An 18149-nucleotide genomic window follows, 5' to 3' on the forward strand; every position below is an offset into this window, starting at 1 on the left:
GGTGAGGGAAATATGATGGAGAGAAAGACACAGATAGTAATCATAACTGTGGGATGAACTCTTCCATAAATTGGAGATGGATAGCAGCATGAATTAAAAAAATATAATCTTACAAAATGTTATTTACAAAAAATAGATATGAAACAGGGGAATACACACAGAGTAAAGATAAAAGGCTGAAATAGAATACATTATGCTTCAGCTGAAGTTTAAAATAAAAGCAGATTGGCAATCCTGATCTCAGACAAAGAAAAAACAAAAATAGATTTAATCAAAAGAGATAAAGAAGGAAACTATATCCTGCTAAAAGGTATTATAATGAAATATTGTCATTACTCAACATATATGCACCACCTGGTGTAGCATCCAAATTCTTAGAGAAGAAGTTAATGGAGTTACAGGAAGACACAGACAGCAACATTATGCTAGTGAGGGACCTCAACCTCTCTATCTCTGTGTCTGATAAATCTAAACTCAAAATAAACAAGAAATAATTTAAGGAGATGAATAGTTTTCTGTAAAAGGTAGATATGACAGACTTTTGGAGAAAACTGAGTAGAGATAGAAAGGAATGTATTTTTTTCTCAGTGATATATGGCACATACGCAAAAATTGACCATGTACTAGGGCATAAAATTCTCACAATTCAGTGCAGAATGGCAGAAATAGCCAATGCGTACTTTTCAGATCATGATACAATAAAAATTATATGTAATAAAGGGACATGGAAAGATAGACCAAAATTTATTTGGAAACTAAATAATCTAATCCTAAAGAATGAGTGAGACAAACTGCAAATCATAGAAATGATCAATAATTTCATTCGAGTATGACAATAATGAGAGCTCGTGGGCAGTCCTAGCTAATGTAATAAAAATGCCAATTCTATCTGAATTAATTTACTAATTCAGTGCCATACCAAACTACCAAAAAATATTTTATAGAGCTAGAAAAAATAATATACAAATTCACCTGGCAGAACAAAAGTTCCACAACATCAAGAGGATTAATGAAACGAAATACTAGGGAAGGTGGCTTAGCCACTTGGTTAAGTTGTATTATAATAGAAGATCTTAAATTGTATTATAAAGCAGAAAACATCAAAACTGCTTGGTACTAGCTAAGAAATAGAAGGATAGGTCAGTGGAATACGTTAGATACTTGAGACACATTAGTCAATGACTATAATAGTCTACTGTTTGATAAACCCAAGGACCCCAGATTCTGTGATAAGAACTTTTAATTTTTTTGACAAAAATTACTGGAAAAACTGGAAAACAGTGTTGTAGAAACTGGGCATGGACCAACACCTGACACTGCATACCAGAATGAAATCCAAAAGGGTACATGATCTAGATTTAAAGGGTAATACTATAAACAAGTTAGGGGAGCAAGGAATAGTTTATTTGTCAGATTTATGGAAAATGGAGGAATTTATGACAAAATAAAAGATAGAGAACATTATGAAATGCAAAATGGGTGATTTTGATTATATTAATTAAAAAAGTTTTTGCAAAACAAAAACAATGCAACCAAGATTAGGAGGGAAGCAAAAAACCAGGAAATAATTTTTACAACTTGTTTCTGTGATAAAGGCCTCATTTCTAATTAAAACTATATATAGTCATATAAAAGTACTCTAAATCACTATTGATTAGAGAGATGCAAATAAAAACAACTCTAAGGTACCACATCACACCTATCAAAACAGGAAAATGATAAATGTTGAAGAAGATGTGGGATAGTTGGAACACTAATTCATTGTTGGTGGAACTGTCACATGATCTAACACTCAGGAGAGCAGTTCAGAACTATGCTCAAATGACTATAAAAATATGCATACCCTTTGATCCAGCAATACCGCTTCTAGGGCTGTACCCCAATGAAATCATAAAAATGAGAAAAGGACCCACATTTACAAAAATATTTGTCCTTTTGTCATGGCCAAGAAGTGGAAATCAAGAGGATGTCCATCAACTGAAGAATGGCTGAACAAGTTGTGGTATATGAACACTATTATGCTATAAAAATGACAAACAGGCAGACTTCAGAAAAACCTGAACAGACTTATATGAACTGATGCTGAGTTAAGTGAGCAGAGCCAGAACATTATACACAGCAACAGTCATAGTGTGCAAGGACTGATTTTGATAAATTTAACCCTTTTCTGCAATGCAAGAACCTAAAAAATTTCCTAAGGACTGATGATGCAAAATGCCGTCCATATTCAGAGAAAGAACTATGAGTTCAGAACACAGAAGGCAGCAGACTATTTTCTAACTATCCAGTACTCATATCCAGTAAGTATACATAGTTGCACTTAAACATAGATCTTTCTCCTTTCAAGTTCAAGTCTCAAGCTGTTATCAAAAATGACTCTCTATAAAGTAGCTGTACGCTTTACAGAAGTCTCTCTATAATTCTCCACTCCCAGGATTCCAGCAAAGGAATACTTTCTTTATCTTTGCTCTGTTAGAGGTATTTCTGGTGCCACTACAATTGCTGTTTCAATTGTTCATGTGCCTTAAAAGAGAAGGAAGTTCCACATGACCTTGTTCCATGGAATCAGAATGTTCATATCTAAAATCGAAGAACCAGTAAGTGATCATGAAATTTTTAAATGCTATGGCATTCATAATCATAAAGGAATGTTATCAATCATGCATTCTAACCTTTTCCTTTTATAAATGAGATCCAGTGACCTACAATGACTAGCTACAAGGTTAGATAGTGAATAAGGTGCTGATCCTGACCTCAGACTCAGTCTTTTGACTAGGGTTCTATACACAGTTCCATGATTCTTCTCTTCTGGTGATAAAGGCAATTGATCCTTCTCCTTGACTTTGAAATTACATTTTTCTGTTGTATTGAAATAATTTGTTTTCCACTTGGCTTATCTAGCATGAATTATAATCAAGAACATAATGCCCTGTATCAAAGTAGCTGGTTATTTCAATAAAAAAATTAAGGAAATCATAGATCTTTTGTTTATATAATTTTAAATGAAATACTCAACTGGCTCATCCAGATGCTGTTAGAATTTTATAGATCCATCAAAACTAGGGGCAAATTTCCTACTCAGCTGCAAAAAGCTGTTCCCAAAGCCTCTAAAACAAGTAATCAGCTATTTTTATGATTTGAAACCCTCACACAGTATACAAACTCATGGAATTTCAGAGTGCTGTTTTGATCATTGACATGTCACCTAGCACCTAATGTGCCATCATGACCACCCTGAAAATTCACGTACTTATGACTCCCTAAATAAAGCTTTTCATCTTAGCCTCACACTTTTATGAAGGGACTCATCTGAAAACATGCTGACATTACAAGCAGCATAAAAGAAAGCTTTTTTTTCATGAATTCACTTGAGTGCAAATTATTATATTAGGCACCTAAGTTCTCCACCAGAAATGAGGAATGATTAATTGGGAGCCTAGATATTTTCTTACTATTAATTTTGATGAAAAAAAATTATCCTGATAGTGTCTAAAAGTCATAAGAAACTATAGAGTTGCTAGGCAACTGGTAGCAGACATGGTAGAAAAATCCAGGAGCATCTAAAATAATGCAGGGAAGATTCAGCAGCAATCTAATGTACGCATTGAGGCATTTAGCATATTGATGACTTGTTCATATTGTTGAGGATTATAAATTGAGACAGGAAAGTTTAAGACAGTATATTGTGCTGTGGTTGCTTTAATCTGGGAAAAGAAATACAAGGTAAGATAGTTTTCTCACATACCTGAATATGAAACATTAACATAAGGCAACAAAATACTATAATCAACAATTCAACTCAAAATATCAGAAAATATTACAAAAGTGTTATGTGTAAGTCAGTCAATCTATTTTCAAGGAATTGTTTCTCCTTTGGACTGATTCAAAACTTGAATAAATAAGAAAATCAGCAATATGACCTTTTTTAGAATTCAATATTATAAATGCACATAGACAATCAATTGCTAATCACCAGTAGGACTAGAGAATGACAAATGATTTCACATAGTTTATATAGTAATCAAGATAGATAAAGGTGGAAAATTGTACATTTTTACACACACATATATATGCACACATAAACATATATACACACATATATGATATTTAGTCACATTATATTCCTATAACAGCCTGTCATAAATTTTGAATTTATTTTTTTGAAAAATAAAAATGTTCAGCAACCAACTCTAAAGCAAGAAGTGGAAGAAAATGTGTTGCCTAATACAACACACACACACACACACACACACACACACACACACACGCAGGATTTGGAGTTGACCTAATTTTGAAGTCTGAATCTGCCATTTATTTTTGTGTGACATTGGAGGTCATGTAAGTTCTCTGAACCTCAGTAATAATAATTCACATTGTTTTCTTCATGATATCTCTATGACCGAAATACATAGATCTTAGAGGACATCTGCTCCAACCCATTAATTTTTCAGGTGGAGAAACTGAGGTAGAGATGTTAAGCGGTTTCCCAAGGTCATACAAGCAAGAAGAAGTGATAGAGATAGGATTATAACTCAAGGTCTGTTATTTCCACTTCAGTACTCTTTCCTTATTTGCCTAGTCCATCTATCTCATGGAATTTTTGGAAGAATCAAATGATGCTTTTCATAATGCATGATACTAATGTCAATTGCATCCATAATTACTATTTGGTTTGGGCTTATATGGCATAAGTGAATTACCTACAAATAATTCTGATGGAATTGGTTAGTCATAAGACCTCTACCCCTAACTACTGTCAGCAAAATACTTAATAACCTGATGATATTAGACACTAAAAATGGAATTTTGGGCCTCTTTAAGGTAGGCTCTATGTTCCATAGTTGGAGAAGCAGAGATCCTCCAAGAATTATAGAGTTTTACATGGCGTTCACCTTCACCCTGGTATTGCTACCTCTAAAGACATAATAGGCGTAGAATGAAAGAAAAAAAAGATGCAAGTTACTCTCAGGAATCCTAGAAGTTCCTTGCGGGGCTAATTGGGAACCTCCTTGAGAAGAGAAACTAGATCATACCCAAGATGTATTTATATGAAGTAGTTCTTTATATTCTCCTAATAAATATTTATTGATGTTAATGATAATGCAGATATTGGTGGTGTTGGCACTGATGATTCATTTCATTTAATTCAACAAATGTACATGAAGTTTTTGTCATGTGTTGTAATGTGTTGGGAATGACAATATAAAATTGAAATACAATGATCCCTACATTCAAGGAGTTTACAGTCTAAATGTGTGATAAACAACAGTGTGGTAGATAAGGTAGAATACAAAGAACAACTTGTATAATAGGGTATAACTTTTAGAACAACTTGTATAATAGGGTTAGAAAAAAGATCAATATAACATATTCCATGAACACTTAGCAGGACAAGATTCTTTTCAGCTAACAGAAAATATTAAAAAAGAGAGAAAAGGAAAGAAAAAAAAGACAGGAGAAGAGAAAAAAGAAAGAGGAAGAACAACCATATTTGTTTCTCAATAGACATCCCTAATAACAAGAATGGGCATGCTAGGTGAATTGATTTCATTTTTTTTTTTAATTACAGATAGAGCCCTGTTCTGAATTCTCACAGGAAATAATGGCCTCAATTTTCTTCCATTAAATCTGGAAAGCACAATAATTCAAATAAAAGAACTAGGTATAGGAGAAAAGCCTTCTGTCCATATATTCTGATGGCGACCAGGATTTGGTAGATTCATTTCCTGGATAATGGTGGAAGACAAAATGCCTTTCTCATTTTCTTATGAAAATTAGTATAGTTAGATGATTTAAAAACCCACAAACAAAACATTGGACTTTACATCAGGAATGCTCTTGGTCTGAACTCATCCTCTACCTTGCTTACTAGATTTATAAGCACGTCATTTTATTATTCTGAGCCCTACTTTCTACATCTGTAAAATCAGCATATAATAGTCCCTTTAGTGTATCCTTCATGGTATTGATTTGAGACTAGATCAGAAAATTAATGTAAAGCATGTTGTAAAACTTAAAACAGTACATAAATGCCTGAACTTGTTTTCTTTAGGAAAGGGTATCTATTCGTGGGCCAAGTTTGTTATTTTTGAATTTCTCTTTCTCCCTATTATTCAGAGCAATTGGAGGAAGTCAATAATGATGGACATTTTGTTCATATGACTGCCATAAAAGAACAAAACCTCTATCTTATTAAAAAGCATTTCCTTGAATTAAATGAGGATCAAAAATGATGAAAACACAAATAACAAGCCCACTTTAATTTAGTTTATTATTTGGGGGTGGAGAAGGACAAAAATAAATGTTTTAAAAAGAAACATTTTTGATTCAACCATCTGAAGTCAGAACTAAGCCTTTGATACCATTCAATTCTTTGCTGACTTGAAATGGTACAGGAAGATTATAGCCACATGAAATGTGCTAAACCTACTGAGAAGCCATGATTCAGAGTTATAAAGGGAATGGGAATTGGACTCCATGGAACACTAGATGGGAATTCGCTAATATAATTCAAAGAACAGATTTTTTTCCTATTTCTCTTTTCCTCCACTAGAGCCTCTATGCCTTATTGACCTTTCTCATATACAGAGGAGAAGTGTTCATGCCCTTTTCTATCCCCTCCTGCTCTACCTTCCCCCCCTGCCCTGCCCCAATCTGTCTATGTAAACCTTACCCTTCCTTTAAGGCTCAGCTTAGATCCTACCCTTTCTATAAAGTCATCCTTGATCTGTGGCTAAAAGTGAGGTTTTTTCCCCTGGTTGGAATCCTACCTACCACATGTCTGTACCTTATATATCCTGCTGTATATTAATCACTTTATTTTATATATGTTGTCTCCTGTTTAGACTATTAGTATTTAGAGTATATGGAATGGGTCTTAAATTTTGTATGCCTCATTATGCCTAGCACAGCAATTCACACTAATAAGTATTGAACAGATAAAGGTGGTTCTCAATTTACAGTTAGAAAAGTAAGACTGATTAAAAACAATTTCAATTTAGTTATACAACAAGCGAACCCAGCAATTTCTCAAATATAAAAATATAAATAAGGAGTGACTATGCTGACAAAATAATAGACTCAAACCTTAAGGAGACCAGAAAGCTTTAATGATAGGCATTGCCTTTACATGGCTCTTGCTAAGTAAAAGCAAGATTAAAAAAAGGGGTTAGTTCATTTTTTTTTTTGAATTTCATTCATCAAATGAGTGACTTAGTGACTTAGATGTCCTGGTCACTAGGCTTAGACCACAGAAAAAGAAACTACAGGAAAATGGAATTGAGTTACGTGGTTTTTCTCTTCAATACAATCTTAAATTATACGAATCTAACCTGAAGATATACAGTCATAATTCAGACAATTATAGAAAACTAATATGATATAAGGTGCCTTCAAATACTTAATAATAATTTGTCCAAGCATATTGTATTCTCCCATGTGCAGTACTCAGATATATTCAGAGAAGAGTTTACATGAGAGTGCAACAGTTAGTAGTACTTTCATTTCCAGCATACTTTGTTTGCACTAAAAATAGTTTGCATCTTTACATATCTTCTGATTTCTGCATGAAATACTCTCCACCATTATATTCCTTTTGAAATACTATCCATTTTACAGTTCCCACTTTTATTGTGCTTATCAATCATACATACCAGACACAGAAGAGTAGAAAACTGCCAGAAAAGATCAGTGGAAAATAGCCAAATTACAACTTCAGTTACTATTTAATTCATTATTATTCATAATAGCATTATTTTTCCCAACGTTAAAACAGCCAAACAAAAATGCTTAAGGATTTCTTCATGATTGTTCCATCAAAGATATAGCAATGGTGATGACTTTGTCCAATGACTGGTTATTAATATTATGCTAAGTAGATGTTTAGTAGAAATTAATAACCTTATGGCTATTAATAGCAGAAAAGAAAAAGTCAAAGATATTCCCTTTATTTAGTTAACTATTTTTCTGGTTCTTATACATATGATTTCTAAAACACCAGAATTCTTACAGGGTTTGTAAGGAGACAGCTTCTGCATATAAAATGAATATGTATGTAAAATTTATAAAATGAATATATAACTAATGTTCTTATTTCAAAAGTAGTTCAAACATCTTATTGAAAACTACTTCTCTGTGCCACTTTTACTTTTCCCTTTTACTCTCACCCCAATGAATTCTACAAACAATGACAGAACAATTTATTTGGAGTTGGAAGATATGGATTTACCTCTTTTCTTTGCTGCTTACAGTAAGGAGAACATGGTAATCTTGGTAATCTTAGGAAAGACTATCAACCAGCATGCTATGTACTGGTGATATAAAAGCAAGAATGAGAGTCTCTGTTTTTGAAGGGCTGTATCCAGGGGACACAACATGTTCACATATACGTGTATACAAAATGTGGTTGCAAGGTGATGGAGAATGGGGGAAGGAGGTGCAAGATGCTGTGAGATTATAAAAGACTTCCTATAGAAAGCAGTACTTGAGCTAATCCTTAAAAGAAATGGGGTTCTGAGAGATGGAGGCGAGAAGGGAAAGAGGAAAGAGAAGGGACATTTTGGGAGACATCCAGTACCAAGACACACAGATAGGAGATGAGTGCTTGGTATGAAAAATAGAAATGAGGCCAGTTATACTGGAATGTATAAAGCACAGATGGAAGTAATACTCAGTAAAATTAAATCATTAAGTTGAAGGTAGAGTTGTGAAGAGCTTAACACATTAGATGTATTTATATTTTATCCAAACAAAACCACTGCAATTTATTGAGTAGGGGAGTTACATGATCATATTCATGCCTTAGAAAAATCACTTTGGAACTACTTTGGAAGGCTAATTAGAGAGGGGAAAGACTTGAGGTGTGGAAAACAATTGGAAGGTTATTGTAACAGTTAAGAAGATAGGTGATGAGGGCCAGAACTAGAATAGCACTTATTTGTTTGAAGAGAAGAGGCATGTTTGTAAAAGATATTAGGCAGATAGAAATGATAAGCTTTGGTATGTGGAGATATGTGGGATGAGTAATAATGAAGGACAGAGAATGACACTGAGGTTGACAAACTGGAATGATAGTGGAACACTCAAAAGAAAGAGGGAAGTTCAGAAGATGAGTGGGTTTGATGAAAAATAAAATGAGCTTCTTGTTGATTTATAATAGCTTGGTCTTTAAAAAAAAAAAAACTTCAAAAGTCACTGCTCTTAGTTAATGACCTGCTGAAAAGCACATACATACATGAATGTGTATATCAAGGTAACATAAGTCCTTAGAAATGGTCTAAAAACTAGTTGCCACTTTTGTTCTGGTGGTGTTTTGGTGAATATTGGTAAGAACCACATGAAACCATGTCACATAAAGAAATAGCATTATATGATAGCATTATATAATGCCAATTTTCCAAGATAAAAAAGTCTAAAATGCAAACCCAGAATTGAGCACTGATGAAAAGAAAACACTGAACCAAACAGATTGAAAAAGTCTAAATAGTAGAATAGTCTGCTTTCTTATTAGTATTGATAAGTCAGTATAACTAATCTAGCCAACATCACCCAGAATCCCTTGGGAAGTTGTCAAGATTAAGTCAAATAAAATGGAGACTGATGCTTATATATTCACTTTGTTAATTCAATGAGCAGATACTCTATTACTATTGTATGATTCACCCCAATCTAACCCTTAACATGCACTGTGCTTTGCCAACAATCAGGTTAAGTAAAAGATAGGAGGCCCATTAAGTTGTATTTTGACTGGAATGCTGCTTGTAACTATTGAGTTTTACACAAGATCGATTTGTCTTCCTCATTTTCTTCAAATTAAAGGCAGAGCAAATCAAGTTACCATAAACACTTACCTGCAAGCTTACTTTGCTTTTTTGTAGTAATAGTTTTTAAAAATTTGATTTTTAATAGGCAAAATGAACACTTCATTATCAATATGTCCTTTGATAGTATTTGACTCTAAAAACCTTGATACTCACATAGAAAGATCAATAATGAGATTCTCTCCTCTCCTCCAGGACTCTAATTTTTCAAGAAGGGTACAAGCAAGCTTGTTGATTCAGGCATTGAATCAAAATAAGCAATTTCAGGGTATTTCATAAAGTCAACAAAGATTTAGTCCAATCTCCTGTTCCTTCTACTTTTCCAGGCTTTAGAATAATAACTGATGTTTCTAATCATGTCTGAGATGCTCCAAGATTAGGAAATGAATTTCAAGTCATCAAAGATGAAAGATTAAATTATGTTCACTGTAGTTCCAGTGTCATGTGTATTCCATTATATTCTAATTACATAAAATGTGACACTTAGTTTTCATTTAGAATTAAATTATTTATTGAGCATTTACAAGAGGTAAGGTATGATAAGACTTAGTAAACGAGGCCATGGTATGTTCTTTACCCTTAGGATTATGTATATACATATATACTCACGCAGTAAATTTTAGGAAGTCAAGATTAACCAAAACTTACCATTCCTCAATTTTAAAAGATCAATGTAAAATTGTTATACCATAGTTACTGAATAAGTGGAAAATGTGCCACCACTGTATGTAAAAGTCATTCCGTTCTCTCTCTAATTCTAGTAGTTGCAACTGAAAAAATACTTCTTTTATAGGGTCTATCGACTCTGTATGTGCTATGCAACATTTACCTTTGCTCTGTTTAAAAAGAATTAACCTTCTAGCCTAATTAACTCAAAGACACATCAACAAGCGCAATAAAGCCATCCTTAAAATAGAAAACTGTTGCTACAGTACATATGAGTAGAATACTTTGGAACTCAGGATCATAGAATTGGAAAGAACCTTAAAAGTGATCAAGTGCAACCTGCTTCATTTACAGAATAGCACACTGAAGTCCAGAGTGGTGGAGTAATTTACAAAATTTTACACAGATTGTTATTGTCAGAACCAGAATATCCAGGTCTTCTGAATTTAAACCTAATGATTTTTTCATAAATTACTATCTCTGCAACATGTTTCTGGCTGTTGTTAAAGTAGCTACTGTGACGGGTTAAAATTGGCCAAGTATTTGGATGAGAAAGAAGGTCCATTACTATACATAATCAAGTGCAACCTGATTAACATGTTTACCAAGTCAAGGATAAATGGGAAGATAGGACAAAGAAGAGGAAAAAGGGTCATTCATCTGTTTAAATGTTGACATATGAGTTATGCTATGTATCTGCAAGTAAGACAGTAAGAGGAGAGCTAACCACAAGAAGGAATATTCCAATACTGAATATTGAACTGAGAATGAAGTGAAGCAAAGATAATATATCACTCAATGGAATAGTTACTAGGATCCTGGAACTTGGACTTACCATTTGCATAGCTTTGTAAAAACTGTATATAGCTGACAGACATGGCAGCCTCAGTAGGCGTTTCAGTGATATTTGAGAAGACTAAAGGAAGGATTTAGATCTTGTAAATTCATTAGATGTGAGCAAAATGGGGTGGGGATGACCTGATGAACAAATAGAAGGGCCTCTAGAGGTAGTTCTTTTAAGAGTTTTTTTTTTTTTTTAATTTAATACCATCAACCCCTTCACCTATCTGGTGAAGCTGAGAGACCACTTCTTGGAATAATATTTTAAGTGAATAAAACAAAATAAATCAGCATTACAAATTAAATAATTACACTGAAACACAGTTTTCAAAATATTGAAATAACAAACTCATAGACCTCAGGCTAAGAACACTTGATCTAGAGGGAAAGATTGATTTAAGTTATCTTGTCAAGTAGGTACTCTCCCCACAGTTAATGAGGCTGGAGTTATGCAAATACAATAAAGTACTCAGAAAGTTTTCTTTCCTTATCTAGGAACCTGAATGGAAAGATAAAAGAAATAAGCTCAGAGCAGGAGCTATTACTCTACAAAAAGAAAATGAAATTTGTGAAAAAACAATAGTAGCAATAACAAACAGCATTAATATATTACTTTAACATTTGCAAAGCACTTTTTAAATAATCTGATTTTACATGCACAACCCTGGGAGGTGCTGCTACTATCCCCATTGCACAGATGACAAAATGGAGGCAAACAAAGAGTTGAGTTACTTTCCTGGGGTCATAAAGTTAGTAAAAGTCTGAGGCCAGTCAGATCTTCCTGACACCAGTTTCAGTACCCCATTCATTTTTCCAACTAGCTTCCAAGAAGGATAGCATGATAAGTACAAAAGATGTTACCAAACATTTTGAAAAATAGACATATTTTTAATAAAATATAGCATTTTAGAAATATTCAAATAGAAGGATTTTATATATGCATGGGAATCATAAAAATAAATATAAATGGAAAAATAAAATGAATATTAATATAAAAGATTTAAAAGGACTCAAAGCTCAAAGTTTTTGGTATACACTAGTATAATACTTTGTTGACATTAGTAGCTATTGTAGAGGGAGTTAGGGGAAATTACAGTTTAAAAAAATCTACCAGGTGAGCACTCTTTATAAGCAACAACCTTACAAACAATTTTATTTCAATTTATCCAACATTAAATGAAGTAATGATGGATTACAAGTTATCGCTAATTACAAAATAATAAATATCTATTTATGACATAAAAATAAGAGTCTACAATACTCAGATATGTTGTACAATATCTTTCAGTCTTGGTCATCACAGATATGATATTAGAATAATCAAAACATATTAGCAAGGGATTGAGATAGCCCAGACATAGGGGAGTAGGTATGTTGAACAAATTGTGCTTACGCGAATTATTTGTCTAACGTGGAGTCACTCATGGAACTCAAGCAAAAATTCAGGAACCCCTTCTCTCTACCTCTGTACAAACATCTTTAAATTGATTACTAAACATACACAGACTTGGACACAGGCTTATGACCACATCAATTATACAGAATTATTATATAATCCCTAAAATATAGTCTTCTTTGAGGCAAGGACTAGTTTTATTCTTTATCTGTTTATGCTGTGAGCTGAGCTGAGTGACTGACTGACAAAGAAGATACCTAATAAATTCTCACTAAATGAATGAAAGTGTCCATTTCTGCAAAACAATTGAGTCTATATGAGCAAAAACATGAAAGGACGTATTTTCCTGATATTGACTTAAGAATTATGACTGTCAGTCAACAAGCATTTATTAAACATCTAGACCTCTAGGTGGCACAATGGATAGAATTATGACTAATTATCACTTAACTTTTGCCTGCCTCAGTTTCCTCAATTGTAAAATGAGGATCATAATAGTACCTACTTTGCAAGGTTGTGAAGATCAAATAAAATAACATTCCTAAAGCACTTAACACACTTACAATCACATAGCAAGTGCTTAGTAACCATTTGTTCCTTTTTCTTTCCCCTACTTTGTGCCAGACACTGTACTTTAAAGAAAACACAAACAGTTCCTGCTGTATTTGTTATAAAAAAGACCACTATCTATCAATTGGTCAGCTATGCATAATATTAATCACCAATACAGAAAACAAAATAAAACAGAATGACAAACGTAGTGGAAAGGGTTTTTGATTTGGAATCAGAAACCTGGATTTGAATACCAGCTTTGCTTATTATTGTTTTGAGACATTGATTAGATCATATAATCCTCTCTGAGTTGCAATTTCTTCTTATGTAAAATAAGAGGATTTGTATAGATCTGGGGAGCTTAACGTAGGGGCCCATCAATTCTAAAGAATCTGTGGATTACAGGGTATTTTTTAACTTGAATGAGGGGAAAAAAGACAAGACATCTTTATTATCACAAACTTTTAGTTCCCTTTGTAATCAGATGTGTATCATACATTTTAAAACGTTACTTATGTGTATATATATTTATATGTTTAATTACATGTATTAAGTATAGAATATATCTCTATATATTCTATATTTAAAGCACTATTCGGAATAGGAGTCCATAGTTTTCACCAGACTGCCAAACAGGCCCAAGACAAATGCCTGTTCTAGATCCTCTTAAAGGCTGTTTCTGCTCATAGGTGTGCTAGAGCTAGCTTATTGTTAAATTTTTAGTGTGAGAATTCACACTTCAGAAATTGGAAAGTGCTACTAATCAGAATTTGATTTATTGTTTTGCTGATCGCTTAGTTTTAAGAAAGTGATGGAGAAAATCTCACTAATGATGGTTAAACCTAAACAAATATGGTATACATATATTCCCTCCCCTGCCTTGGAAAGCCAAAAGTTAAACATTTACCATCAAACCCTACTTCTGCTTTACCTGTGACTTTTAATCTACAAGGTATTGCTCTTTCTCATGTGACATTGCCTATGGATAGGCTCCAAGATGTGACTGTTGAAGGGAAAGTCAGGATGCCTCCCAGGGCAGACCACAGTATAAATATATAAGGTGAGGGTAGAGGGTCCAACAAAAAACAGAAAGGGAATAAGTCATAGAACTTTTTGATATAAGCAGGCCCTAATCAAAGTATGTGCTCAACCAAAACTATGAGGAGTGGGAAGGATTTTTCCCCCATAAGATTAGTAGCTAGCCAGATTGTCTAGTAACAAATATCTGAGTAAGATTTATGATAATTAGGCTTCAGGTGTGAATGAATATGTCTGTATCATGGACATCTGTAAAAGCACTGTCAGTAATTAGAATTTTAGTTCAGATGTCTTCTGCATGGCATGCAAACAACATACCTTTCTCAGTCTAGTCAAAGAAAGAGTAATTTTATAGCTACCCTTCCTATATAGCTTGAGGAAATCAAGTGGCTATTTCAGGTGACTTTACTATTTTCTTTTATTTTCTATTCAAAAATAAATAACATAATTGGTCAATGTACCAATGTTTGTTTTCTTCTACATGCATAATCTGTATCCCCCAAATAGCCCTGGACTAATCCAGTCCAGAATTCTTATGTTAGAAGCTTCTAATTAGTACCTTCTTTGATCTTTATCAAGAATTTCCCCTTTCCCCCAAGATGGCGCCGAAGGTGAAGAAGGAAGCCGCTGTCCCCCCCAAGACAGAAGCCAAGTCCAAGGCCCTGAAGGCCAAGAAAGCGGTGTTGAAGGGTGTCCATAGCCACAAAAAGAAGAAGATCCGAACGTCCCCCACCTTCCGGCGACCCAAGACACTAAGACTAAGAAGGCAGCCCAAATACCCTCGGAAAAGTGAACCTTGGAGAAACAAGCTTGATCACTATGCCATCATTAAGTTTCCCTTGACCACTGAGTCTGCTATGAAGAAGATTGAGGACAACAACACCCTAGTTTTCATTGTGGATGTCAAGGCCAACAAGTATCAGATTAAGCAGGCAGTAAAGAAGCTGTATGACATCGATGTGGCCAAGGTCAACACACTGATCCGGCCTGATGGAGAGAAGCAAGCTTATGTCCGTCTTGCTCCAGACTATGATGCTTTGGATGTTGCCAACAAAATTGGAATCATCTAAACTGTGTCCAGCTGTCTCACTGCACCTACAATAAAAAGTTTTCCCCGAAAAAAAAAAAAAAGAATTTCCCATAAGAATATCTGAACTTGGCTTCTCTTCAGCACTCCCATGAGGGTGTTCCTTCCTCAGGAAAGTGTTACTGCAATTCCATTGATTGTTAAAGCCATTAAAATTTTGAATCATTAATATTCACTTAAAATATTTCTGTCTCTATTGTTAGTCAAGACTGTCATTTAGCCCTACCCACAAAATGGTTTTTTGTTAAGTTGTGAAGACATTTTGTCTCAGTAGATGGTCCCAGTCCTCTTTTACATGAATGAAGATGAACAAATTTCATTCACCTTTTCTTCTTATAATGTGTTTTTCACATCTATAGTAAGAACTGTGGGATTTGTGTGTGTGTGTGTGTGTGTGTGTGTGTGTGTGTGTGTGTGTGTGTGTGTGTAGGCATCTAGGTGACATAGCACTGGGTCAGTAGTCAGGAAACCCTGAGCTGAAATCTGGCCTCAAACAGACACATAATTTTGGGCAAGTCACTCAACCTCTATATGAATCAGGTAGATTTTGTGGTTGAGTTGTTTCAGTCATATCTGATTCCTTATGACTCCATTTGAGGTTTTCCTGGCGAAGACATTGGAGTGATTTCCATTTCCTTCTCCAACTCATTTTATAGATAAGGAGCAGAGGCAAATAGGGCCAAGTGATTTGCACAGGGTCACAATGCTAGTAAGTGACTTAGGTCATATTTGAACTTATGAAGGTAAGTCTCCCTGATTCCAAGCCCAGTGCTCTGTTCACTGCATCACCTAGCTGCTCATGAATCAGGTTGCTCAACTATAAATGAGGATAATAATAGCACCTACCACTCAAGGATGTTGTGAACATTAAAAGTGATAGTATAGGTACTTTATAAATATTGGTTACAATTATTATTATTAGGAAATCATATTCACATACGTATTCTTTCATTCAGTGATTTTCTCTTGCCATCCTTTACCACCCGTTCTCTTGTCCTCCCTAAGCCTTATGACTATTACACAAGAATGTCCCATCATACAGGAAAAAGAAAAAGAAAAACAAAACAAAAAACCAAAGACTAACAAATGTTGTAAATACCCTGCTGATTTCAGGGGGGAAAAGGGAGAGGGGCTCATATCCACATAACATTTAGATTTTCTAACAAACCCCTTAGATGTAGAAAGCAAGCAATTAAAAGCATTTAATCTAAGGCTCCCCTCCCCCCATTCTGCCCACTCCAATTATCTAGACTGGAGAAAAAGTTAAAAACAAGGTTTTGCAGTGTCAGTACCATGGACAGACAGTTAGAAGGCTTTTTTGTTTGTTTCTTTGTTCATGAAATTTACCTAGAGTGACTCAGTAGCTCACTGATGGTTAGTAAGGTTTTTTTTTTCCCATATAGTAAGAGGTCCCTATTGGCAGCAGAAACTATATATGAAACAAAGTTGAAAACAAAACAGGGACAGATGGGGAAGCAAGGAATTGATTTGGCCACCAAATCATTGCTGTTCACATCTCTTTGTTACAGTGTACTCTGTGCCAAAATTCCTGTCCTTATTTTTTATTTTTTCACTTTTTCAACATGATACTATGCACGCAGAGAGTGCAAACAAACAAAAATAAGTATGAGAGAATAGGAATTTCAAGGAGGTAAGGGAACATAAAATACAGTTAATTTATAGCCTATTTCAATGACCATATATAAGAAAACTCATACTATTGCAGCATTTGAGTGACTATATTCATAATGGTTCAATATTGTTCTATAGAGAACAGCCTGATAGGGAGACTACACAATAGCTAAACTTGACTTAACAGCTACTAGAATGGTCAAATTTTCATACTGTTTAGAAATGATGTCAATAGCCCCAAAGGATATAATTGATTCCCTTTTACCAAAAAAAAAAATGTGTGTATGTGTGTGTGTGTGTGTGTGTGTGTGTGTGTGTGTGTGTCTGGTGTCATCTACTTTTATCTAATGACCCAGAACCCCTATTATCCTTTCAAACTGATTAGGAACTTATTCACAATTAGTTGACTTTGTATTAATTATTTAATCAAATATCTGGGTTTTCTATGATTAATTGACACTGAGGTGGACTTCCACCCTTAAATGTGAAAGGTTTTTTATATTCCAGAGGCAGTAAAGAGGTTTTGCCATACCTCCCCTCTTCACTACCTTTATGACTAACAATAGAAGCCTATACTGCTAACATTTATTAATGGAATTAACTTCATATTGAGCTTTAAAATATCAATGAAGTTAATTTAATAAATTTCAAAATATTTTATTTTTGAAAGATTCCATTAATTAGCATATAAAAGGCAATGTTTACTGAGATGTTGCTTCTAGGTTTTATAATTTCCTAGTATCATACAGGGCATTAAAAATAAAATGGAGATAAATAAGACAATTTTAAAAGTACTTGGTTCTGTTCAATGTTCTTTTCAATGCCATAAAAATGTGGATAACACATATTCAGATTAGGTGATATAAAGCTGTTGGATAACAGAGTCAGGCTCACAAATCATTTTCAACAATCTACAAAAGTTGACTGAGCCTAATATAAACTTGGCAGTTCAATAATCTTTAAATTTTCTCTCTTGGATCTATTTTCTAAGTTAGTTGTTTTTGCAACAAGATATTTCACAGTCTTCTATTTTTTCATTCTTTAGGTTTTGTTTTATAATTTCTTATAAAGTTATTAGCTTCCATTTCCTCCATTCTAATTTTTAAGGAATTATTTTCTT

The 18149-nt window shown here is 34.0% G+C and overlaps 1 protein-coding gene across 1 annotated transcript; it reads left to right on the forward strand.

The window, feature by feature from the left end:
• The first annotated feature begins 14909 nt into the window (after positions 1-14909).
• Positions 14910-15422, forward strand: LOC140526377 (large ribosomal subunit protein uL23-like). The gene has a single exon (XM_072642560.1). It carries the CDS (start codon positions 14910-14912, stop codon positions 15378-15380), a length of 471 nt encoding a protein of 156 aa, XP_072498661.1. The 3' UTR covers positions 15381-15422.
• Positions 15423-18149: the final 2727 nt, after the last annotated feature.

Source organism: Notamacropus eugenii, chromosome 2, assembly GCF_028372415.1.
Source record: "Notamacropus eugenii isolate mMacEug1 chromosome 2, mMacEug1.pri_v2, whole genome shotgun sequence".
Classification (NCBI taxonomy): Eukaryota; Metazoa; Chordata; class Mammalia; order Diprotodontia; family Macropodidae; genus Notamacropus; species Notamacropus eugenii.